The sequence below is a fragment of the Semicossyphus pulcher genome, unplaced genomic scaffold, assembly GCF_022749685.1.
Source record: "Semicossyphus pulcher isolate SPU_LCO1_2020_fin unplaced genomic scaffold, fSemPul1.0.p SCAF_6, whole genome shotgun sequence".
In the NCBI taxonomy this organism is placed as follows: Eukaryota; Metazoa; Chordata; class Actinopteri; order Labriformes; family Labridae; genus Semicossyphus; species Semicossyphus pulcher.
The window spans coordinates 6,843,240-6,868,973 of NW_027211737.1; the positions used below are offsets into that span (position 1 = coordinate 6,843,240).

At 41.6% G+C, this 25,734-nt stretch overlaps 1 protein-coding gene across 2 annotated transcripts in view; it reads right to left on the bottom strand.

Annotated features, from left to right (window-relative positions):
* The window catches only part of camk2b1 (calcium/calmodulin-dependent protein kinase (CaM kinase) II beta 1), a 93,982-nt gene extending 72,159 nt beyond the window's left edge, over window positions 1–21,823 (bottom strand). For both annotated transcript variants that reach the window (XM_069682541.1, XM_069682542.1), the window contains exons 1-5: window positions 21,636–21,823; window positions 13,421–13,515; window positions 3,325–3,384; window positions 1,562–1,616; window positions 1,201–1,266 (exon numbers count right to left, since the gene is read on the bottom strand). In XM_069682541.1, the coding sequence (XP_069538642.1) occupies window positions 1,201–1,266; window positions 1,562–1,616; window positions 3,325–3,384; window positions 13,421–13,515; window positions 21,636–21,697 (338 nt within the window). In that variant the 5' untranslated portion in view covers window positions 21,698–21,823. The remainder of the gene's footprint in view (window positions 1–1,200; window positions 1,267–1,561; window positions 1,617–3,324; window positions 3,385–13,420; window positions 13,516–21,635) is intronic.
* Between the last annotated feature and the right edge of the window lie 3,911 nt (window positions 21,824–25,734).

Genomic DNA, 25,734 nt, shown 5'->3' on the forward strand with positions numbered 1-25,734 from the left:
TTGGCCTGTCGCCTTTATTGATAGTGAAGTGCAGATACGACGAACCCGCGGCCAATGCAGCCAAGACTTTGCCTCTGTATATGTACAGTATGTATATGTGTACGGGGCGCCTGCTCTGCCGACAGAGCAAAACCAGGTCCGTATTTAAAGCCTGTCATCGCTGCCCCCTGGTTGGTGTCTAAGGAGGCGATTTCCTGCTTTTGTTTACATTTTCTCCAGTAAAAGATTCCCTGAGTAGAAGTTAGACAGTAAAAAGAGGCAGGGGAAGATTTTACGTTGGAGATTACTTCTTACGTATACAGGAGCTTTAAGCTACGAGCGTTTGTCTGCGCCATGTCTGTTAAGTTACGTATTCAAATTTGTGTGCTGTGAATCTGAATTTCTGATCTTCCACATAAAGTCAAGGCCGCAGTTGGAGCGCGGGGTTGCACAAAGTGCCCACAGTCGAGCCAGTGGCACTTTTTTTGAGCAATCATCAAACTGCAGTGTTGGACAAAGGAAATCCGTAAGTCGAGATGAGCCAAACCATGCAAAAAAAATGATGTTTTGGTTGGAAGATTTTGATCAAAATAAGCCCTTTAACATTAAACTAGGCACTAAAACAAGACTCCCACATCGGGCACTGAAAGTCCAAAATAGGTTTAGAAACCTTCCAGATTAGAAAACATGAAAAGTGATTTGTTAAAACCCGGTACGGCCTTGAAAACCTCATATTGGTCAAACCTTTGATGGCTCCTGTGTCAGTGTGAGAGGAGAAGTACTGTGGCTTCATTGTAAAGGAAAAATGAGAGAGGAGGAATAATGAAAAAGAAGAGGGAGGGTAGAAGAAAGGAAGTAATATGGCGTAAAAACAGGAGGAGGAAAAGTTAGAAGTCACCAGAAAGAGAGAAAAGGAATCACCTAGAACGTCAGAAAAGAAGAAAAGAAAGAAAGAAAAGAAGAAACGATAAAGATGAACAAGAAAAAACAGAGAAGCAAAGAGAAAACAAATAATAAGAAAACATGCAGAGACGGGATGTGAGGAGCAGAAAAGGAAAAGACAGAGCAGAGCAGAAAGTTCAAGTCCAGAGGAAAGTGAGAAGAAGAACATGAAGACGTAAAAACCAACAAAGAAGAGGAAGAAAACAGACGACACAGACCATTCAAAGACAGGAAGGAGAAGCCCTTTCACACATACAGGACGGACGGCTGCGCTCCTACCTGGCGTCGGCCTCGCTGTAATACTCTCTGGCTACGATGTCCTCAAACAGTTCACCTCCGGTCACCCTGCACGCGCACACACACACACACACACACAAACACGCTTCAGTTGCGAGGTGTAAGGCGAACACTATGAAGGCTATAAAGCAAGGATTACAACCTAATTTCTTCTTTCCTACCCTCGTTTCCTTGCTTCCTACCCCTTAAACCCCCCCCCCCCGCTTCCCACACTGTTACCATGGAAACTGGAGGGGATTGCCAAGAGATGGATGTGGAGAGCGTGGGTGGTGGTGGTCGGGGGGTGGGGTAATATAGGAGAGGGTGTTATGTAATTGTATATGCAGGAAAGGAGAGGACTTACAAGTCAAACAGGAGGTAGTGGAAGCCCTCCTCTGATATACTGTCATGGAGACGAACTGGGAGAGAAAGAAAGAGGAGATGAATGTCAGTTTATCCGTTTATTTATCATTGTTTCGTTGTGTTCTATTGTTAAACTCCTGTCTGAGTAAACAGGCACCCTGCCTTGGCCAGATCGTTCGTGAAAACACAGGGGTAACACGGCTGCACTTTAAGTGGGATTATAAAAAAGGAAAAAGAGACAGAGTGTGGGTAGAGTAGAAGGGTAGAAACCGCAGGGAGTCATAATAATTGAGTCATATATATATATTTACAGTACAGTAGGGGGTTCTGGCAGTAAAGGCTTCTACTTATGAACAGAAATATATGGATTAGAGATGCAGAAATTCAACATGTTCTCTAACCGATTACTCGAGCACTCGCTTTTTCCCCATGCGGTCCCGTCTACAAAAGTTGCGCAATGAATCAACGCGGAGACAGTCTCCATTTCCATTGCTCACCCGGTGGTGTGTGGCTTAATCAGCAATGGAAAGGGAGACTGTCTGCTCGCCACATATGGCACTTGTTGCCACCTGCAGGGACTTAAGCACTGGCATCCCGGAGCTCCAGTGTGCGCGCTGCTGTGGCTGGTGAAAGAGCGGTCAGAGAGGACAGCAACGATTGCCCACCTCTGTTCAACAAGGCGTACAAACATTTTATAAATGGAGTTCCAGCGGGTTTTACTGTATAAATTGTATATAAAGATGGACGACATGACAGCTCCCTAAAAGTGAAGCCAAACCCTCTCTATCGCCCCCTGCTGACTGGCTGCAGTACAGGTCATAAAGCCCGCCTCCTCCATGTTAACAGATGGGACATGTCAAAAACATTTCTCTCAAACATGGTTTCTGTCATTATAGTTAGTTCTTATCATGCTGATTTATGTCCAAGTGTTCATTTTTCTGACAAGTTTACTTTTAATTAGTTATTTGATGCTGATGCTCTGTAGAGTAGAGGAGGATCGGCGAGAGGAGACGTAACTAAAACAATCACTACAGTCATTGAAGTTTCCATACCTGTGAACGTTAACCTCAGACCAACACAGAGAAGCTGTTCTGCTGTTAAATACGCAGACGTGCGGGATCCTTGCTGTTTGTTTCGGTAAGAGTGTGTTTTGGTTAGCGAAGTGGCTACGGCTCCACCCGGCAATCTCTACTGCGCAACTCTAGCTCAAAATGACGTCACCATCACATGGTGGCAGCACCTATCACAAGGGCTATTTTGGCATCAATTTTGTACAATGAGAGCAGATGGAGTCCTGTCGTCCATCGATATATACAGTCTTTGGTTTTACAACACTGGATAAGGCTGTGCTTCAGGTCATCTGATCCTGCTTCAGGGGAAAGGCCTGCGTCGATAGGGCGCAGTGGTGAAAATGTGCCTCAAGGTTACCGATTACCGATACGTTTGCACCCTAATATGGATATTAGTTTAGACTCCTGTACACTGTTACTACTTTCTTTTTGCTAATAACAGGAAACAATTAGGATGTTTTCTGTATTAAGTAATATTTTTTTTGTTAAAAGTAACAGATTGATGAGAAATAGGAGAAATGTGGTTTATTTTGTGTTGAGAGGTAATAGCTGGATGTTATGCAAACTCAAAGCAAGAACAAATAGATCTTCACTTTCAAGGATTGTTCTATTTGGCTTCCATTTGGGTAAAAGTTTTACTATTCCATCAGACAGAAAATAGAAATGTTAAAGATAGAAACAGACACGTCCTCACCAATGTTGGGGTGTTTCAACAGGCGACAAATTCGAGCCTCTCGCTCCAGCTTCTGGTGATCTAAAGAGAGAGAGAGAAAAAGAGAGGGAGGTGATGAGGAGTTAAAATCAGTGACAATCAGGTCAAATACTGCGGTGCGATATGTCATTATAACATATGAAAAAATCCACTCCACACAGACTCTGCACTCTTTTAGAGGGTCAGAAGTGACGACTGAGAGGGATACGTTTTGTCTTTACATAGTTTTTCAGGAAACGAGGAAAAAACTGATTTCCTGTTGGTGATATCTTTTGTTACCTTCTGCTCAATTTTCCTGTTTGAACAGGAAATATATCTGGTGCTGAATGACATGTAGAAAATAATGCCCTGTGAGTAAGACTACTGGCCAACTGACTTTATGTCAAACAAGAGCCCTATATATTTACATACAAGAGGATTATGCATTTACATGTGTGCACGTGCTGCTTATATAAGAGTTTAACGATGCTAACCAACCTGGATTCAATGGTTATCAAGCAGGCAGCAATCTTAACCTACACACACACACACACACACACACACACACACACACACACACACACACACACACACTGGGGGGCGGACCACCCTGTATGTGCAGGCATGCAGCGCTCAGCAGAGAGCACCAACATGGAAACGCATGTGTTCACCCGTATCCATGTGCGAGTTGCATGGCCTCAAACACCCACAAATGCACACACACTGTACACACATGCAGTACATGCAGACACATCCACACTGGCGTTGAGGAGTGACAGTGAAGTGCAAGCCCAGTGATTATAGTCTTAGAAGATGAGAGGAGGGAGGCGGAGAAAGCAGTGGAGGAGTGTTGAAGGGGGGAGCGAGGAGGAGGACGGACGGAGGAAAAACATGCAATGGCAATTATTGTGCACAAAGCCTGTTAGCTGTCGTTCTGTTGAAAGAAGAAGACACTGCGAGTCACTGCTGTTGTTTCAACAACCACTAACAATGCCTGCTACACATTTTCTTTTTATCTCAGTCTGTTGAGTTTTTCTTCAGTGTTTTTCTGTTGGTTTGGGAAGAAGCGATGTTTTATTTTTTGCATGTGTTTATTTTGATTTTGTGTTAAAGGTGACATATTTTCGTTCTGCAATCAATGTTCTATTATTCTAATGTGTTTTTGAATCACGTTGGTAAAGTTGGTTTTGTTTTAAACTGCTTAACAATTTTTATTTAATTTTTTTCAGAGCCTCTCCTTCCTCCTGACACGAACAAGCCGTTTTGCCATTCAAAGGTCAGACCTTAGCCACGATTGGCTGACAGTACTTGGCCGCTCCCCCAAGCGTCCACACTGCACTGTCACTCCAAAGTTGTAGAAAACATGGCTGCTCTAGCATCGGTTATTCGGCCTTATATGTACGAGCCAGAATCTCCAGGAGGTATCGGAATGGTGAGCTGAAATCTAACTTGACTACAACCTCGTGCAAGAAGGCAGCCTGAGGTGAGTGACGGTGAATGACGATTGGTCGATCTCAGCGAAAGCAAGATTTTATGTAGAAACCTGCAGCTGTTCTGAACGGCCCATTTCAGAGGAGACCTTTTTAAAAATGTAATTCTGGAAAAACACGGAATTATGCAGTTTTTACTTTTTTACTGTGAACAATAAACACCCAAACATGTGAAACCCTGCAAAGTACGACAATATCCATTTAAAAGATACGGCTCCTTTAAAAATTACATTTCATTGGATACAATAGATGGAAAACAATCACTGGGGAAGGCATATCATAAAGATAGACCAAGATTAAAGTGGCTATGAATGATCATATCTGTCCCCACAAGCACTGCAATGTTTTCATTTAAGCTAACACTGGAGAACACGCCACAACTGGCTTAATCCTGCATCCTAAAACCTACCAACTGTCCGCTTTTGTTCTCCCAGACATGTTATCTGTTGTACTACAAAGTCAAATGCAGGGAAACATGTCAAAAGTGCAAGCATCACATTTCCTTCTGTCGGCGGCATCTGCTGACATTAATCTACAAGTGCAGAACTGGCTCTGAGTAAGCGCGCTGGTTCATCTGAAGTCTACCAGACGGCCGGATTTAGCCTTTGTTTTCTGCATGTCTTTGAAGGACGGCAACACTGAGGCTGAAGGGGAAATTATACAGCTGTGTGTAATAACTATCAAAGCCTGTATATATGAATCATACTGTTTCTATTCTGATGACACAAAGTGATGCATACGATTAACTCTGCTTCCTTCTTGCCTTGCCTCAGCTTAAGATCCTGTGGGATCATAAAAGCATGGGTCATGGATAACCTGCCGTGGGATTTACAGCTGCAGAATGACTTAAAGTGAGATATAAATCCTCCTCTGTTACAAAGAAGGTCGCTATTCAAGTCCTTCATCCCAGCTTTATCAGGCAGGCTGGATCAATGGGAGATAAACCTTTAGCTAACACGGTGAATGACAGATGATCCGCCCACTGCAGACCACTCATACAAAGCTCTGTGTCGGCTAGCTCTCCGCATAAAGGAGGCACAACTGGACATACAGTCTGTGCTGAGTGAGATAACCTGGAGGTGAGGGGAAGTGAGGGGGTGTAGGAAGTGGTCTTATTTGACTTTCAACTGTAACTCTGAATAAAGTGTACTTATCAGTTACCTGCATCAGGATTTAACTGAGCATCAAATGAAGGTAGTGATTATGGCAAACAAGCGCCCGATCCCCTAAGGTTTAGAAATCTTCTTGGGGTAAGCACAAATGGGATCAAACTATCATAAACTATAGTTTCAGTTCACTGTCTCGACGGTGGTCATGTAAAGGTTGCCGTTTTTGGACTGGAGAATCTTTTCTTAGTTCTAGGTGAGTTGGAGTACCCTAACAACCCACACTGCACCTACCGCTGGCCGGCCTTTGTCAGTGTTCCTATTAGCGGTCAAAACTCAAGAGAAAACTCAAGAGAAATTCTCTAAAGCTGCTTTCCCACTGGTCAAAAGACCCACTAACACCGGTCTTTTTGCTTAATGGGAAAGGCTACAATCGGCATTCAGACCCGGGTCAAATGACTCTACAGGAGATCTCGCCTCGGATCCGATCGGCATTGTTGGGAATACAAAACCTGTGTCGACACGCCAATCTCCGCCCCCTCTCCGGCACGATGCTATGCTCCGTCGGTAACTTCTGCGACTCCTCGTCGTCTCAGCTACAAATTCCGCCCGTCTCCGTCCGAGCAGCGCTCGAACATCACTCCAAATTTGTCGCTGCCGAGTTTGATACACAGACTGAACGAGTAATAGATACAATAAAGACCTAACCACCGTAATACCGTTTACTAATCCTGTTTCAGGCGTGTTTATGACATCAGGCGGTGACGTAGCAGAAAAGAGACCAAAGGGAGAATACTCCACTGGCAATGGGAACAGAGACAATCAGCATCTATGAGCGGGTCTTCCCGGGTCTGAAAACTCTGCGTCAACCTGCTAATTTTTGGTGGGAAAGGGGTATAAGGAAGTCTCCAGAACAGTTTGGTCTGACAAGACCTCTATCTATAAACCAGGAAACTTCAGAGCTAATTGACTCACTCAATTCAAAAAAACTCTATTCATTAAGTCAGTCAAACAGCAGGTTTGTCAGGTAGCTACCAATCCAAGGTGCTTCTGGTGCAGCAGGGTAAATAAGTAATACAAGGAGAGGGAGGGAGGAGGCTGAGGTTGGTCCTCAGGGGAGGAAGAACGTGGAGAAAAGAGGACACGCAGGAGGAGATGGGTTACAGAGAAGAACAGAAGAACTGAATGCTCAGTGAGTGAGATAACCCAGAGACGGCGTTAAGTGGAGTCTGAGGGAATCTTTATGTTGGAGGAGCAGAGAGCAGAGGAACACAATTGGGTTAATCATCACCAGTGAGGACAGAAGTCTCAAGAGGGGAGGAGATGTAAAAAGACAGCCACAAAGACAGCCCGATATAACCACTCTGTTCAGAACATTTGACTCCCAACAGAAGCATGACTCTTGCCAGTTGGGAAATGTGCAGGGAGGTCAGAAGGCAGCCATGTTTAAACCAGGAGCAAAAATGGAACATTTGATTACCCATACATTTCAGAGATGGCAGGACAGAAGGTTGTAGTGTCATAATGAGGCCTTTTAATTTAAGCCAACGCTTGACTCTTGCAATGTCAGAAAAATGTCTTGGGCTTAATAAGATAAATGGTAAAAGACTGCACGTATTTAGCCCTTTCCTAGTCTTCCAACCACTCAAAGCACTTTTACACTCCATGTCACATGCACGCTTTCACACTCACGGCAAAGTCCGATGGGTCATCTTGGTTCTGAACAATTTGGTGTTCAGTGTCTTGCCCAAGGACACTTCGACATGTAGACTGCAGCAATCAGGGATCGACCCCCCAACCTTCTGATTGAAAGACGACAGACTCCAGCACTGAGCTACAGCCGCCCCCATCAACCATTCAAAAAAGCCACCGAAAAAGAGAGTAGCTGTTGAGTAGCTTAGCATAATTTACAGTTAAAAAAAACTCCTCTCACACTGGTGCTCTGAGCAGGCCCTCATACAGCGTCTGCATGAAACGACTCAGTCAGCTCTGTCGCTTTAAGAAACCCCGCCACTACAAGCCCACTTTCTTCTGATTTGCCAGCACTGTGTGACATCACAAAGTGCAGCTTGTAGAAAAACCTGTGTGAAACCTGGCGTTCACAGCAGCCTGCAGACTGAGCTGAGAAGCCTGGGGATTACTCTAAGATACTTTTATGTACAGATTTGAAACTTCACCCACGTTTAGTCTGGATATCCAACATTGTAACATTATATGTCTTATAATGTGGAACAGCATAATACCCCCTCTTTAAATATTCCAATCCACAAAACGTAGGTCATGTAATCTTTATGTCCCCATAGTTAAAAGCGATATAAAATTGTATTTGTGGTAGAAAGATGGATTGCTCACAAGTCAGCATCAATGATTTTTTTCACCAAATTCCCCCCCCCGACCCCTGGAGGAGGAATCTGGTTTGGTCTGTACTGGTGTTGAGGCCAGGTTATCTGTAAATAGGAGGGGTCAACAGCTCCAATCTTTACCTCCTGATTGGCTTGCTGCCTCATCTAGGCCATCCTGATAAAATCACACGCTTCATATTTAGGATGTAGAATTTGGATTAGTTTACATCAGCGCTTTTCGAGGTGGCCCGCTACGACCAATGAGAGATAAGTCTAAGGTTTATCACGCACTCGCCTAAACTCGACTGCATCTGTCCTGGTTATGTGACATTGACACGAAGCTGGCTGGCCAAACCAGGTCAGATCTCTGCTGCTGCTGCACTGCAGGTGAATCTCTTACACCACACACCTGTATGTACGCACACAAGCACAACGACACCCTATCATGATGAACTACAAGGCCATACAGCAACCTCTGTCAAGAGATCACTGCCAATAAAACAAGCTCTGTGATTGGCTGGAGGCCCAACAGACCTGTCCTACATTTCCTCGTCACATGTGTTGGATTGACTTTAAACGTTACGGCGGCAGGAGGGGGTTAGGGTGGGAGATGTTACACACAGAGGAGCTGCCTGGCGGTGTTTATTGGTGGGTAATATTATGTGCAATTATTCACCTTATTGTATCGTCAGGTAAAACCTAGAGAGAGAAACTAAGAAACATGACTTATGAAGACGACACAGACGACTCGACCGCGGAGTAGAGGCGTCTACCGAATGTGATGTTTGACGGGAAGAACTTGAAGCAACACGGATGAAAGTGAACCTGCCAACATCAGCAAAACATTTCCAATCCAACTGATTTGTTCATTGGAGCAAAGTTACGGCTCATTTTTTCAGTGTTCTCTTATTTTATATGAAGTTACGATAATTTAAGTTTAATGTCTCCCAAATATGAGGTGAGGCTCTGTTAGCTTTGCAAACAAACAGCTGGTAGACACATTTTTCGGTGATTGTTGCGGCCTGAATATTTTGGCGATGAAATTTGCAATGTTTTTTTGTGAGTATAACACCTGACACATCCAGTGTGAGCTACAATCGCTCCAATAAAGCAATCGCTTCCGGTCAATTTTTGTGTCAAGTTGCCAAATAAATGTGAAAAAATTGAATGAAACTATACGCCCAAAGAAGAATCTACACATTATTTATTACACTTAAGCTGTTCTACTTGTTATTTCAGGAGCTACGCTTGAACAAAACCACTGGTAACAGACGGTATTACTACCTCACTGTACCTCACTGAGATCAACGCTGACTCGTATTTGTAACAGAGCCTCTGGTTGGTGGAAAGTTAAAGGCACCAGGAAGTGACTAAGTGAACGGATAAATAATCTCAAGGAGACATTGAGTGTTGGATTTGTTGTTATGGATTCACTGTATAGAGTCTCATTGAAGACAGAGCATGTCGAGGATGTCGGATCAGGTGGCTCCTGAGAGGGAGACACGATCGCACCGGAGCCTCGCTAGAACGTAACAGTACGTCTCCAGCATGCCGCGTTCTGGAGATATTAAAGGCACAGTATATGATACTCTTGATGTTTATAAATGGAGGTTGATCGTCAAATTTGCAGAAAAGTTCCGGAGATTGGCAAAAATCGCAAGCTTGCGAAAAAGAATTCGCTGAATCGCAACTTCCTTGAAGGACTGTTAAATACAGTGAGGACATGTCAGAGGCTGAACTTTTTCACTTTTACTGCAGGAAACAAGTTCAATCAGTACTTCTTTTTGAACGCACCTCTCTGTACTTCTACTTGAGTTAAGAATGTGTGCTCTTTTGCCACCTCTGCATGACAGACTGACTGAATCTTTTCCTGTTGTAGTCGTAAAGGATTATTGATAGAGTTCGTTGTGCAGTTAACTGAGTGCATCACAGTCTCAGCGCCTCTGCTATGGCTGTCTGAATGAGTGTGTGTGTCAGGGAAAGAGAGAGAGTCAGATGAGAGTCCCGTGCTAAAGGCATGTAGGCGTGCAGGCGCATGGCCCTCAGCTGCCAAGTGCCTGGGGTGCCTTCTCTCGCATGACCCCTCCCTCCCCTCAGCTCCCATCTCCATCTGCCAGCACTAAACAAACACTCCTCTTTAGGTTGCTGCAACTGCGGCTCTGAGCTCACCGACCTTACCTGCTGCCACACAAGTATAACAACATCAAAACTCAACCAAATCCCATTTCTAAATTAGAGCAGCAAGTCATCACGAGTGCCATAAAACCTGGCAGTGGCAGCCCATGTCGGATAGGTCATGGAGCTATAAATAGGAGTAGAAGTAGTATGCAGCGGCTCTGCCGGCTCCAACGTTGCTCTGCTGTTTCACAGAGCACGGCTCATCCATTAGTAAGGAGCGCAGCACAAGCCTCGCGCACCAGCCAGTCAGGTCAGATCAGTCCTCCTATCAAATGTACGAGCAGGGAGATTATAATGTGCCTCAGAAAGATGGTGGAAAAGCTACAAGCAGCTGCGCTACATGATAAAGCTGCCAGAGTGCAATATATAGGGCCAGTGATAGCACAACCTGTAGGTGAATAATTTAACCTGTGTGTGTGTTGCTTTAGGTCTCATCAAGCCAATCGCAGTGATTAACTGTTAGCGTCATGCTAATAGCATCAGGATAATCTAGGATGGATTTAATCTCATTAAAAGCTCCTGACTGCACTGACATGTATTTACAATGTGACATGACTGCTGCCCTGTATGAGGAGCACAGCACTGGTATGAAAGAGGTGGTCCTCTAATCCACGATGAAGTAACATTTTGATATGAGCTCTCAGTGGATACTCATTCACTGCAGACTTTACACATTACATTCCTACACTGTGAAAGTATTTCCTGACAGTAGCAGAAAATGAACACTGACCGCGCCTCACCGTCCCTTTAAGAGGTGAATGGGTCCATTTGGGAAAGCAGAACAAAGTCAACAAGTCAACGATCTAGTTAATGAACAGTTGCTTGTCTTGTGCAACATTATTATGAACTTGGAGATGTTTTTAAAGCCACATGCATATTGTACATTAAAAAGCACACACTCTCTTAGCTGTGTTTATGGTTTCCATCAACTCCTGACGCACATATCTGGCTTTTTAGCTGCCAAATGCTCCACTATGTTCACAAGCTAGTCGCTAACTGTGTCTGTCTTCTGTTTTGGGCTGAAAATAAACTATGAAAGCAGTGTTAGGGCCCGATCCAAACACGAGGCACACCGCACTGCCTTTTCTGTTGAAGCCCACGGTTACAAAAAGAGAAGCTCAATGCGCCTTTTTTTTAACTGTTGTTAAGGCAACCACCGAATCATTAGCTGTCATTAACCTAACCGTTATATTGTAAACTGACAGAAGGCCCGCCTCTCCTTTCATCCGATTGGACAATGACAAAAAATGCTCATGACGTCGGGTGCTTTGAGTTGAATGTGTGATTAACAGTAGGAGAGGAGTTTTGCTTTGTTAGAAGAAAATAGACTTAAAAGTCCCAAATAATAAAAAGTATGATTGTTAATTGTTTATATGGACATGAAAACAGATTGTGTTTATAAATATCGCAGAACAAAACAACATCGCGATGTTTCTTTTTTCCAATATCGTGCAGCCCTAACACAGACTGCTTAATTTGTTTTCAAAGTAGTTGTCGATGACTTTAAAACCCCCCAACAAACAGGCTATAAACCCATACATGGTGTGGAAACACTTCTGATATTTAAAGAATGATTTAATACTGAAGTTTTATGGACACAAAAAGGTTAACAGACAAATCATGCGGCTCTGATTGAGACAGACAGATATGAGCAGACATTCAAGGCTGATGCCCTCTGCTAATGCCTGTTAAAATGCCTGCTCCACCACACTCAACATTTACACACACAAGCAGAGGTCCCATCTGTGTGTGTGTGTGTGTGTGTGTGTGTGTGTGTGTGTGTGTGTGTGCGTGTGTGGAGGCAGGGTAACAGTCAAGTGACAGCGTGGTGCCACCTGGCAGGGCCTCGGCAGCGGGGCTCCGGTTACGGGGCTGGAGGGGCAGCAGGAGATTTACACGGGGCAAGTGGTGGTGTGAAGAGCCACAGCGAGCACTGTGCCGCCGGATCGCTCTTCATGGCCGTGGCATTTAGCCTTGGCTTTGGCCTAAACCGTTACTGGCTGCACAGCATGTGACACCAATTAAGGCCCTTAAAAGATCAGTTTTTATTTCTGAAACATAAATGATGATAAAGTTTAACAGTATGGTTTTACATCTGAAGCATTGTGCTGAAACTTTCAGAGTGTAACAGTGGAACTTCCTTTCACCGAACAATCAATGTGAAAGAGCTCACGCTGAGAGTCTGCGCTAAATTAAGTGATCATTTCATATCATCTAAGAGCAACAGAGACTAACGTGTGTTTTAGAGGACAGAATTTAAAACTTATAATCTCAGTTTTACAGTTAAAAAATGTCCGTGAAGTCATTTTTGTTGTTGCCATACTTCAATACAGTTAGCCACAAATGACTGAGAAATATGGAGTCTGAGGGCAGACCGAGTTCAGGCAATATTTATGCAAATTCAGAAATGAAAACTATTTTCATTGATGATTAATCTGACAACTATTTTTGCGATTTATCGTTTTTGTACATAAAATTACAAACAAATTGTTGATTACAATTTCAAGGGCCCAAAATGAGGCAACAGTGAAAAATGCAAATAAGAAAGAAGTGCAGCAAAAAGGTGGTAATTCATTTTTCTTCTGGTTGACAAATGGATTAATCGATTAATTGTTGCAGCTCTGGCCGATAGAGTACAAGCTGTGTTTCCCTCTACTGCAACTGCTCTTCCTTTTCTATAACAAGGACCCCAGTGTGATAAAACGACCCACGCAGCACCATCTGAGAGGGTAACTGCTGTTAGATATCTCTTATGTAAGTGTCTACACTGTAGGTGGGGAGGCGGCCACTAGGACTGGGAAACTATGAACAGATTCTTGTAAGGTTACACGCTGCAGTTAATGAGTGAAAATTCAACTACACTGTTTTTGTTTGGGTCTCTACTTCACAGACCGTGAGAATGTTAGTGTCATCTCGAGGACAGTGTATGTGCTGCTCAAATGAAACATGATAAAAAGAAATCCTGATACATGGACGCTCTCACCTCTTGCAGATAACTTTTTGGTGTTGATGATTTTGGCAGCGTACTCCTGTCCTGTGCACAGCTTCACACATCTGCGCACCACTGAAAAGGCTCCCCTGAAAAACACAGAAAAAACATTCAGTATGCTGTAACTGCAATCAGTGGACAATTCCCTCACACACCAAGGTGAAACATGTCGATATAATGTTCCTGAACGTCTCGAATGACATTCAACTTTTAATGGAAAAATATCACCACACCTGCAATGTGCAAAGAGAGGTGGAGGACCGTCACCGTCCCCTAAAGACTAACATTTTCTGCCCAGCTAGCATATTCAAAGCCCAATGCAGAACAGACCTGATGTTACCTCCAGCTAGCTGCAATAAAAGAGTATGCTGCTAGGATTTGTCACCTTAATAGGCCCCTGTGAGGCTCCTCACACACAGTCAGCATATTGTAAACAACATGCAAACGCGTGGCATGTAAGAAAAGGGGCTCAAACGAGCTCAAACACACAAGCACAAGCACTAATCTGCACACTTATTTTCCACAATTATTCTGATTATTATTTTGTTTATTTCTTGAGAAACAGTTAATATTATAAATATGTCTGCAAATATGCAAAAATAAGTTGTCAGTAATCAATAGCAATGTTAAGTTTTGTCTGATTGCTGACATTTTGCTTTCTTTGACAAACATGTCACCTGACTGATAGACTGTTGTTGTTTATCGTCAAACAATAATTTACCAGAAATGTGAAAAAAAAAAAGTCTTATCATCAGAATTTCAAACCTCGATACCAAATTAGTAAAAAAACAACAATGCTCGACATCTGTTTCGATACGTAACTGAACACAAAAGCAACTCATCTGACATACTGTTAATAGTAATGAAAGTAATTGTGTAGTGGTGTAGCTCACAGCCAACAGCCTGCAGGTCGGGACTAAATGAAAACGTAGAGACCAGGTGACCACGCTGTCTCTCCGCTCTGCTCTCTGTCTGCCTGTAATGGACGCTAACGAGACGTGAAAGGGACTTCACAAGACGTCTTCATTTGCCATTTAGTGAATCAGAACAGTCCGCTGCGTCGCTGCTGTGTGAGAGCTTCAGGTGTGGTGGAGGGTGGAGCAGACAGACACACAGGCGGCAGGATGAAGCGTGACTTCAGCTGCAAACTAAATCCTCTACCTTCCTAAGGGGTTGTACGGAGGTGTGAGCGTTTAAGTTTGTTGTGAAACAATCAGAAATTCCGTCTGATTTTTCCGTTTCACCCCTCTGCTTTCATTAACGGCTCTCGCTCTAATACCTTCCTCTCTCTCTCTCTCTCTCTCCCTCCCTCCCTCCCTCCCTCCCTCGCGGCACATTTGGGTTGAAAGCTCGTTTATGCAGTTTTTTTTCAAAGCTCAGTATCGAAGTATCGAATAATGTTACAACTTTAGAACAAAGTCAATTTAAAATCAAGAATCAAGTTTAAAAGTGAACCGTCTTTGGAGGTGAACAGCTCATTCAAATCTGCATTTTTACTGCAGTTTGCGACACACAGTGTTGCCTGTGTACGGTGTGCGCTTCATTTTCATTATCCATGTTAACAGCAACGTACGAATATCTTCTTTTTCAGAAAATGAACCAAAACCAGATTCATTTGCGTATAATAGCAGGCTACTGTACGACTTGTTTCTGTTGCCTTAGATTGTTTTTGTTCCTTGATGAGAACAACTTAGCGGGAATGAAGAGACAATCTGGATATCTTGATGTATTACACCATTAAATGTTCAGATGTTAACATACTGAATATCAGCTCTATCAACCCTTCATAAACAGACAGCACATGAACATTTTCAAACATTTCCTCACTCTCCACGGAAACGTCTTCACAACCTTGGTTAGCCCTGGCTAGATCAGTTAGACTCAGTCTTAAAGGCTGACTGGTGCCACCGGTCTGCCTCCACACGGGCAGTTACGGACAGCCAACAAGGTCAGGGTCAAAGGTGAAAGTAGTGAGACCAGCTGACCGCAGAGTTAGACGAGGAGACACTGGGGGAGATATATGTGGAAGCAAAAGCCCAGCAGTATTACAGTACTTAAATCGTTTGCCTTACCTGATTGACACAGTTGTGTATAAGCACTGCAACCAAACATTGAGTCTGGTTTGACACCCAGAAAGTGACATGAAGAGATTTTAAGGGACCTCAAATTATTTTTGAAAAACACTGATGCCTTCAGCGGTCAGGAGTCCTGTAACCCGATAACTCTGAGCTCGTGGTGTGCTGTTACGCTCTCACAAGGTGCCTGTGATGGAGAAGAATTAAGACTTGTTCAGCATATCAGTATCGGCTGTACACCAGACAACTGATCCAATACCATAATACCCCCCATGTGTCAGGTAAGGATAACAAACAACAGTGTGGTGCCAGCGGAGAGTGTAACGTTATTCAAAGCTGGCAAAATGTCAGCTATCTGTGTTTTCCACCAATAATATGAATTCTTTTATCCTGCTGGTATCGAGGGGATACTCGGTATCGGTCAATACTCAAGTCTAGGTTTGGAATTGTATCAGGAGGAAATAAAGGTTAGCCGAACATCTCGAACTTTAGCAGCTCTGACAGAAAAAACAGACTCTTTCTAGGCGTCCGATCAAAGTGTATCTCACTGAGAAACTGGGACAGAAAGCTGAAAGACAGACGCAGGAACTATTCAAGAACTATTCTGTGTTACACTTGATTGTTCTGAGAAATAAAAATCCTCCTGAGCAGAAGGTACTGATCTTTAATGACATGAAAATATACGTCACAAATCGGTATATTGCGCTATAATGCAAGACTGTATGATTGCAATATATGACAAATTTAAATACTAATAATAGTTCATAGTATGCTTTTGTAGAATTATTGTTCAATCTTTGCATGTTAAAGCTCCTGTGAGAAGTTTTTAGCTGGTAATGAAACAGACTGAAATTAAAACTGATGTCTCTATGTGAGCTACAAAAGCAAACCAGACCATCAGCGACAAGATTGATCAGATCTTAATAGTTATATTTAAGGCCTGTAACTCAGGGGGTACGTTAGCCGGTATCTACCGGCTTTTTGACGGTATCATGTACTTGTCTGGCATATAAAGATTAATGTCCGGTTGGAAAATATGCCAAATAAATTGAATAGGCTTTTGTGTTCATTAAAAGATGTGTTGCCAAGAGAACTTTAATATAAACTTATACAGCCTTTGCCTCCACTGTTAAGAGAGATGGACAGGCAGAGACGGATAACGACAGTGCGACCCATCATGTGCATCTCGGTACTCGGCGAGATGCAGTGCCGATGATGACAGCGCTGTGTGGCTACGGCAGGTTGAAATTCAACATGGCCTGTCAAACTATCATCCGGGATTTCGGGGAAATCTACCTGACCTAAACGGCAATTTGACAAGCGCGAATTTGGACCGACAAGTCTATTTTTGTTTTTTGGGGGGTTTTTTTGACCGACAGTTTATTGGCTTCTTCATGTAGCTCATTTTAAAGTTATTTTATAAAACCTTAATGAAATGTAAAGACACACATTTAGGATGATGTCTAACGAATTCATTCATGTCGAATTAATTAATTAATTAGGCATATATTGCTATTGAAAGCATATGTCCGAAAGTTTTTCTATATGGCCGTAATTCTGAATTCTTTTTTTTTCCATGGCAAAGATTCACAGCGAGTGATATTTTTGAATGTTTGGCGCCAGTTTAGCTCAGCAGTAACATCGGCAACCATATAGAGAGGCCATAGTCCTCGAGGCGGTGGCCTCGGGTTCAACTCCCGCCCTCGGCCCCCCGCCGCGTGTCATCCCTCACTCTCTCGTCCCCTGTTTCCGACACTGTCCACTGCTCTCTGTCAATAAAGGCATAAAAGGCTAAAAAAATAATCTTTAAAAAGAAATGAGGATGAGATTTTTTGATTGAAAAAACACTTACACATGTGCAGGACAAGATCAGAAAGAGAGAAGAGGTACCACTTTGTCCACAGGGGGCGCCAAAATCAACACAAACCAAAAGGAGCTTATACTATGAATTTAAAGTCCGGACAATGTTTTTAAGAATCGTAATAATATCACAAAATGTAATACAGCAAGTGTATCAATGTTTTCTTACAACCCTGCTAATGTGATACGAGACGTTACAGCACACCAAAACCCAAACGAAAAACATAATACTTAGAACTTTTGAAACTATATGTCACAAACATTGAAAAAACAATGAGACTCTCTGTATGAAAGCATGGTACATCCGTAATAAACGGGCTAAACAGGCTAAAGCTGAGCATGCTGCTTAAATGTCACAAGCCCTGCTCAGAAAGTGACACCATTAGAGAGTGAGCGCGCAACAATTAGCTCTCCTCGGATGTCGGATTAGTATTACAGAGTAACAGAGAGCGTTATCATGAGGGTGCCAAGGCATTCACACCTGCGCTCTTTCCTCCCAGATTTATGTGACTGTGTGAAGAAGAAGATTGGTCTATGAGAGATGCTTTGCAGTGCAGGGTGTACAGATTAGTCTCCCTCACACACAGAGAGCTTCAAAGCGAGCGCATTGACTGGAGCGTATTGTGTAGGAGATCACATTTATCTGAGCGAGACGAGGCCCACACTTTTTAACACTTGCTTTCTTCACAGATGTTTTTTAATCAAGAGCTTGAAGTCTCGCTGGGATTGGGATATATTGGATTTAGGTCGGAAAAAACTAGCAATATATATTACTTACAGGAAGAAATGAGTGAAGCTGGGGTACAATGTGGTAAATCAGTCTCCTTCTTGTGTCGACTATTGTTTTACATTGTGCAAACGACCAACAATTCATGGTTGATAATAGAGGACCCCACCTAAAACACATGTGTAGAGTATAAAACATCCGCCTCCTGCAGCACTGAATGTGGATTTGAAAATGTCTCAGCCTGCATTTCACACAGTACAGCAGCTGGAGCAGCTTGGATTCACAACAGAATAGTGAATTCAAAAGGTGACCCAGTTTTGTTGCAAAAAAACCCAAAACTTTTCATTGTATTGCTGCCTAGCTCATCTTTCTGCTCACCCAAAAATGCCAATACATACATTATATGCTAAGAAAGCAGCTTTAATGTGTCGCTAGGGCTGTTAGCGGTTTGTTGCTAATAACCAATGCAAGTTACTTATTTATTCACAATGTAGTTAGCCTGTTAGCTCACTACTGCAAGTTATATCTTATATCTAAGTTTCATGGGAGTATTCCTTCTATAAATCTGTCAACATTTTAACACCAACAATGTTGGCTGACAAGCAGTTTCACCTGCCATCAAACACTTGTTTAAGACTGAATAAGTAACCCTTAAATAATACACTAACTAACTAATTTAAGTGTCCACGGACCATGCGGCGGCCGATTCAGACGCTGTTTAACCTTGCAAATTATACAATTCATGGTGAATACTTGATGCAAGCAGGACAAAGGGCAAATAAAATGCTCAAACTTTCAATAGTGAACGTTTGTGCACAATAGTGCTGCCAAAAATTAATCAAAATAATCAAACTATTCGAATATCTGTTTTTGTCCACAAGAGGGGATACCAATACAACAGAGACAAACTCATGTGCAATGATATATTATTTAAACATAAACATGCCTTTTAAAAGATCAACATAGGCTTCCTACACCTTGCAAATAAAATAATTAGGTTACAGTAGAACGGACATTCAGATGAGAGATGCTCCGTAACCAAGAGAGTGCGCACGAGGACACACGAGAACGCCCAAGAGCTCGCGAGACAGCCGCGGTAGTGCAGAATTTTTTCACATCGATATACATATTTATAGTCAAATATCTGTTTTGTTTTTTTTTACAATTCGGTTATATATTTGAATTTAGATTATTTGTTGACAGCGCTAGTGCACAGTATTTTCTCCTTAAAGCTTTAACTTAACAGTTTTTAAAGCAAAAGATTCAATTCTCATTCACTGGAAGTTGTTGAAAAGTAATTCAAACCACTAATTTAGGCCCGAGTAGACAAGGCAGGTGGAAGGTAAGCAGCCACATATATAAAACAACAACCCTCCCTTAAGCACCTACAGATATTAAATGCATTATTTATGTCTTTATCATTGCTACTCGACTGACTGATATATGGGTTGGCCGATATTATTGGCTGATATCGGCCTTTACAAATATATGGGTGTCAGGATTTGGGTTTTATCATATGCAGTATATATTGAATGAAAGCTTTTTTCACTGAACATATAATACAGAAAATAATACTTTGGGTACTTCAGAAATGTCAAATATTTCGTCCAGCAGGGGGCGCTCGAACTCAATAGTTTACAAAACTCTCAGCACTGTCCGCAGCACATGATGCATAGCATGACAGCTAAGCAGACGGTCGTCGGCACTAGAATTGGTTGATCGTGTAACATGACATTAAATATTAATAAGTTGATTAAGAAAGCAGCCTTCTGAGTAGATTTGCAAAATCAATACAGAAAAGGTCTCTTCTGATCCAGCTAAAGAATTCAGAATGTCCTTACAGTGTCGCTGTATTTTTCTCCTCTAAAATCCTCTCAGTCTCAAAAATCCAATATCGGTCAGGCTCTCATAAATTGTTTAGCAGACACTGTAAGGAAATTGTTTGGCTCTCGATCTCAAACTTAAAAGGTTGATTTGCATTTCAAGAGGCCAGAAGGCGAGCGCCCTACTGTCCCGAAATTCTATCAGAGTCTAACCTTTAATCCAGGACACCCACAAATACTTACACCACATACCGTACACTTTATAATTTGGCTTTGGCTTTTTTTAGCTGTTGATGCCAAAATGGATTCTGGCTTGACTTTACACAGCCGATGAATCTATTAGTAAATAACGAGTGATATGCATGTATAACCAAACAGCGCTGGAGGGATGCATGACTCCCTACAGCAGCAATGTAAACATGTCCGCGTGATGGAGAGTGATTTCTCTATTGTTCCTCCTACTCCTCCGCCATATCCATGTAATATGATTACTGCAATGCTGAAATTAATAGACTTAAACTGCATGTCCAGCACTCAGGACGGAGTTTCGTGACCTTAAATGAACTTGTTTGGCCTTTTTTTCTTCGTTTTTTGTGAACAGAGAAAAGAAAAAAATCACAGTGGCACTACAGTTTCTGTGGTTTTAATCCAGTGTTTATGAAAAAGATGGCAATATTAACAATTATTATATAGTTAAAATATTCAGTTTTACATATTTAGCTGTAATATGTGTACACTGTGGTTTAAATTAAGACTGAAATGGCTTTATATATGAGGAAATAAGTTTACATAGACAGTCAACATAGTTACGTAAAAGGAGATATAGGAGTTGTTTTTGCCTAGTGCCAGTGCAGAATGACTTATCTTGTGTTATCTGCAACCACAATGCTGCAAGACAAAAAAAAGAAGCCAATAAAGCTGTAAAACTACTTGTTTTGATACGAAACATGTGAACATCTAGACAACATTAACTCAGAGCTTTAAAAGGAAGAGTTGTGAAGGGAAAAATAGGTCAAATGCAAATTCGTTTTTCAAAAGACAACCAAAAAAAAAAAAGATGAAATGGACAGTAAAAGTATATTTTCAGAACATGAAGGCTTTAGATTTTTGTTTTCTAGCTGTTGAGGTGACATTTGTAATCTTTTTAACAAGATATCTGTTCATTTCACTCTGAAAATGTCATGTGTGCAGCCATAACTGACTTAATATTCATGCATTTACATTAAATTAACCACATTTAACCCCCCCGCCCGCCCATTTTTGAGGACATACAACTATATTCTTCTATGCACCGTAGTTTCAGTCGTTCAAGTGGTTGCACCACAAGACATTTCTGACACCCCACGTTTCTGTATTCTAGCGCCAAACAAATGCACATCATGTAAACTGCAAATATCCTGAATTCTGTTGCAGCTTTCTGTGAAAATCTCGACACAAACATGACGAAATATTCTGAGAAGAGCACGCATCTGTTTGAGAGAGACGTTCACTTACACACAGAGAGAGAGCAGCGTATTTTGAGAGCTGTCATCCTTAAAAAAGCACGCACGCACACACACACACACACACAGCCAGCGCACACACAACACTGCTGGCCTGCAGAGTCGCTTAACTCTGCTCTGCACTGCCTGGAAACCAACCTTCCTCCTGTTTTATACATTCAACGTTAGCAAAAAACAACAACAACAAGCAACACAAACACTTTAAAAACAACTCATACTCACTTCCCCAGCTCCTCGTATAGCTGGTATTCGTCCGTGAATCGCGTACAGGTTGTCGTGGCCATGTCGCTCCCCTGTCTCTCGCTTCTTCTACTTTGACAACTCTGGAGAAAATATCGCGGTTTATTTTTGCGCGTTTAAAGGTACAGGTCCGCCCAGCAGCGAGACGGCCGTTGGAGCGGTGAAATGCCTGTAAGGAGGCGCCGAGTGAAGGAGGGTTTGATATGCACACACGAAGCGACCAGGGTGGGTGTTCTCTCTCTCTGACTCTCCCCACTATCTGACAGCTAACCGCGCTCAACCGATCCAAAATAAAGCTGGCCCACTAAAGTACAACGACTTCCGGCTACGAATTTCAGAATAAAACGGGACTCTGATGTTGAAATGTAGATTATTAAAGGGGACATATTTTAGCTATGCAATCAATTTTCTATTATTCTAATGTGTTTTTTAAACACGTTGGTAAAGTTTGTTTCGTTTAAAAAATTGTAGGCCTATATATATTTTAATTTAATTGTTTTTCAGAGCCTCTCCTTCCTCCTGAAACAAACAAGACATTTTGCCATTCAAAGTCAGACCTTAGCCACGACTGGCTGACAGTATTTTGGAAAAATAAGTCGAGATCTCAAGAAAAAGACCAGAAATAACTCAGAAAACACAGACAAATGGAGTAAATGAAATGTATGGATGAGTGTCCGCTAAGGGCGTCTGTATATTAGGTCTATTTTGTTCTCAAATTAATAACAACCATTTCCCCAACTTGTTATTCTACCACTGGTCAAAATATTCTTTCATGTTTTTTTAAATTTTAAAAATGAAACAAACTTCACCAACGTGATTCAATTACACATTAAAATAATAGAAAATTAATTGCATAGCTAAAATATGTCACCTTCAAAACTAGACTTTTTAAAAATGCAACATGGAGGTTATGGAATGAAGGATTCAGTCCACAAAATATATATATTTTTTGACCAGTAGTAGAATAACAAGTTGGGGAAATTGTGTTAATAATTTGTGAACAAAACAGACCCAAAATATGGAAGCCCTTAAGGGACATGCATCCATACATTTTATTTACATTTAGTTTCCCCGTGAGTTCATTCTGGTCATTTTCTCGAGATCTCAACTTGTTTTTCGCTTTCTCAAGATAACAAAGCTTGTTTTCTTGTGACAACAGGATTATTTTCTGGCGATCTAAAAAACAATACAATAGGCTGCTCACTGTGATATTACAGACCAGGACATACCATGCGGCCATTGCCCACACTAATGAGATAAATTAAACCTGTTTCTATGTTTGTTTGAGATACAAGTTACGATCATCTGGCACTACGGTGGTGCAGCGTTGTTGTAACGTGATAAAAAAGTCGAGATCTTGAGAAAAAGACCAGAAATAACGTGCTATCACAGGATAACGGAGTAAATATAATGGATGCATGTCCGCTAAGGGCTTCCATAAAATAGACCCTGTGACAAAAGGCAACAGTAGCATTTAGCTTGTTAGCTTGTAGCTAGTTACTCATTGAAAAACCCATTCCATCTTAATATGCCATTGCTTCCTTTAGTTAATTTATTAATCACCACTTGTTAAATAGCAGCTGCAGTTGGCTAACCTTACACAAAATTAAATCTTACCACGCTTGGTTTAAATGTTACTGTGTAATGCTAGCTTGGCTATGCTTCACCTGGACACCTGCTAGTTCAAACACTTGCTAACCAGCCAATGTGTGCAAGCTAGCTAATGATGGACTAGACTTCCGATTGAATCAACATGTTAGAATCCTTCTTATTTATAAACAATGCTGATTTTGGAGTTCACTCTTTGAGGCTTCATGAATATAAGGGCTACGGGCTTACTTTATCTGCACAATGTGAATGTGCTTGAATGTGAACTACTGTTTCAGCAGTATATGTTTCCTGCCATAGCATTAGCCATATTTTTTGTACAAAAATGCTGTGTATTAGAATCAATTCAGCTTCCTGATTATATCTCACTGGGGGTCCTTACTTTCCCGCCTTTTCAAGTTTTACATTTATTATTTTCATTTAAGTGTCAATTATTTTGAAATCAGACATCTGCCACTTTCCGGTCATGTGACAATACGTCTATCTAACTTGACACAGCCCGCTTGATTTGGATGCAGCTTCACTACTGTGCGGCGGTGACTACTTGTCGCCCTCTGGTGGACAAAGCGCGCAACAGCGAAGTGCGGCAACGTAATCGAACACACCTCCCGCCTGCACGGAGCGTATTTCCAAATAGGGGCAAATATGAGTGAGCTGGTTTGAGCCTTCAAAATGTGGTGCCATGTGTGTTGTAAATGCTTGTGTTTATGTTGATTGAAGCGTGGAGATTGATTTGTTACAGGGTTTAATAAACAAAGTATTACATAAAGACTTATATTAACCCCAATATTAATTTTAGAAAGAAATAATTCAGACATTACAGCAAAAGACTTAGGCTGCGGAGATAGGTCACTATACGCTGTAGCAACATTATAGAAAAACATTAATTACACGGCATTTGGCTTTTATTGAATATTTTGTTCAAGGCAAAAAATATGCAAAATTTAATATTGTAAATAAGCAACTCAGGTATCCAAATTCCAAGTACTAACCATTCTTTTTTGTATTAAATAGCTCATATTATTATAATAATGCTGTTTCAAAGCCTTCGTTGCACTTCTTTATTTTACATGATTTATTTTATCTTTGTGGCACATTTTAAATTATTCTAGACTGAAAAAAATGAAGGGAAAAATGATATATATTTATTTGCTTTCAGCTGAAGAGCCAACACAGAGCGCTGGCAGTTTAACCTCTGCCCCAACAGTTCACATCCTCTGAGTCAGTGTGTGATTCCACCAGAATCTAACCGCGCTGCATCCAAAATGCTTGAGGATACAAATTCAACCAGAGCAGACGGCCCACACACTGCTGCCAATAACAACAACACAAGCATGGACTACAAGGTTAGTATTTTCTTTTCCCGAAAGGAAACACAGTGACACACAATCTGAATGATGTGCATTTGTCTCCTTCTTCAAAGTGGCCATGAAGGTGTGATGTTATACGGATGTTAAACTGATAAATCCAGCGATTTGGGATCACAGGGCGACTAAATAAAAAAATTAAAGCTGAAATAAATAACTTTTTGCAAGGGAAAGAGAATGATTATTGAATCATGGACTGTATATGAGAAGTGGTCCTGACTTGTGGGTCTGAAAAGTGAAGCCAATGCAGAAAAGCCTTAAACCTGCATTCTTTCCATTGGCCAGCAGGGGGAGACTCCACTGATTGAAAACTGATTGAATGGAACCAGAAGAGAAAATGACCTGAAATCTTACTTGATTTATTTCATCAGTAAACTTTTTCCTGATGAGTTCAAGGTCTCAATCACTAGTTTCAAGTCTTTTTATTTTATTATTTTATGTATTTTTAAATTATGGTCAAATTTAAAGTAAAATAAGACGACTGTAGGGTGTTTCTCTTTTTACTTTAGGCTGACACTCAAAAGTCAGCCTTTTATTTTCTGTTCTTACTTACTCACCTATTAAACATTTTCTTTTTAATTGACTTGTAATCTTCAGTTTTATATCAGCATCTTATATATATCAGTAGCTTGTGAAAAAATCAGGCCTGTTCGTTAAGAAAAGCTACCGCAGGTTTTTTGTTATAATAGATGCAAAATGAAAACGTAGGGAAATATAATTACCCAGTTGGATACAGTACCCAGTATCAGTGGACTAGGATCAAGACTGGGGCCAAAAAGGTGAGTAGTGTCTGTTAAGTGCAAATTACCAAAGGTTAGCCTGCTAACACGCTAAATGATGTGTTAGCATTTAGCTCAGACGACCACTGTGCCTGAATTTAACCTCACGAAGCTGCCCACAGACACGATTGTTGCCATCATGGCAGCAGACTTTCAATCTAGTTGGGTTTGGTAAATATGACACACAAACACAGAAATAAACAAAAACAATACCAGCACCACCATAGCCACGCCCCCCTCGCTCTGCTCTTGCTTCAGCCACATGCCGAGTGCTACCCACCCTTGAAGAAACATAATTGCTGCTAATTAGCAGGATTAGTTCCTTGA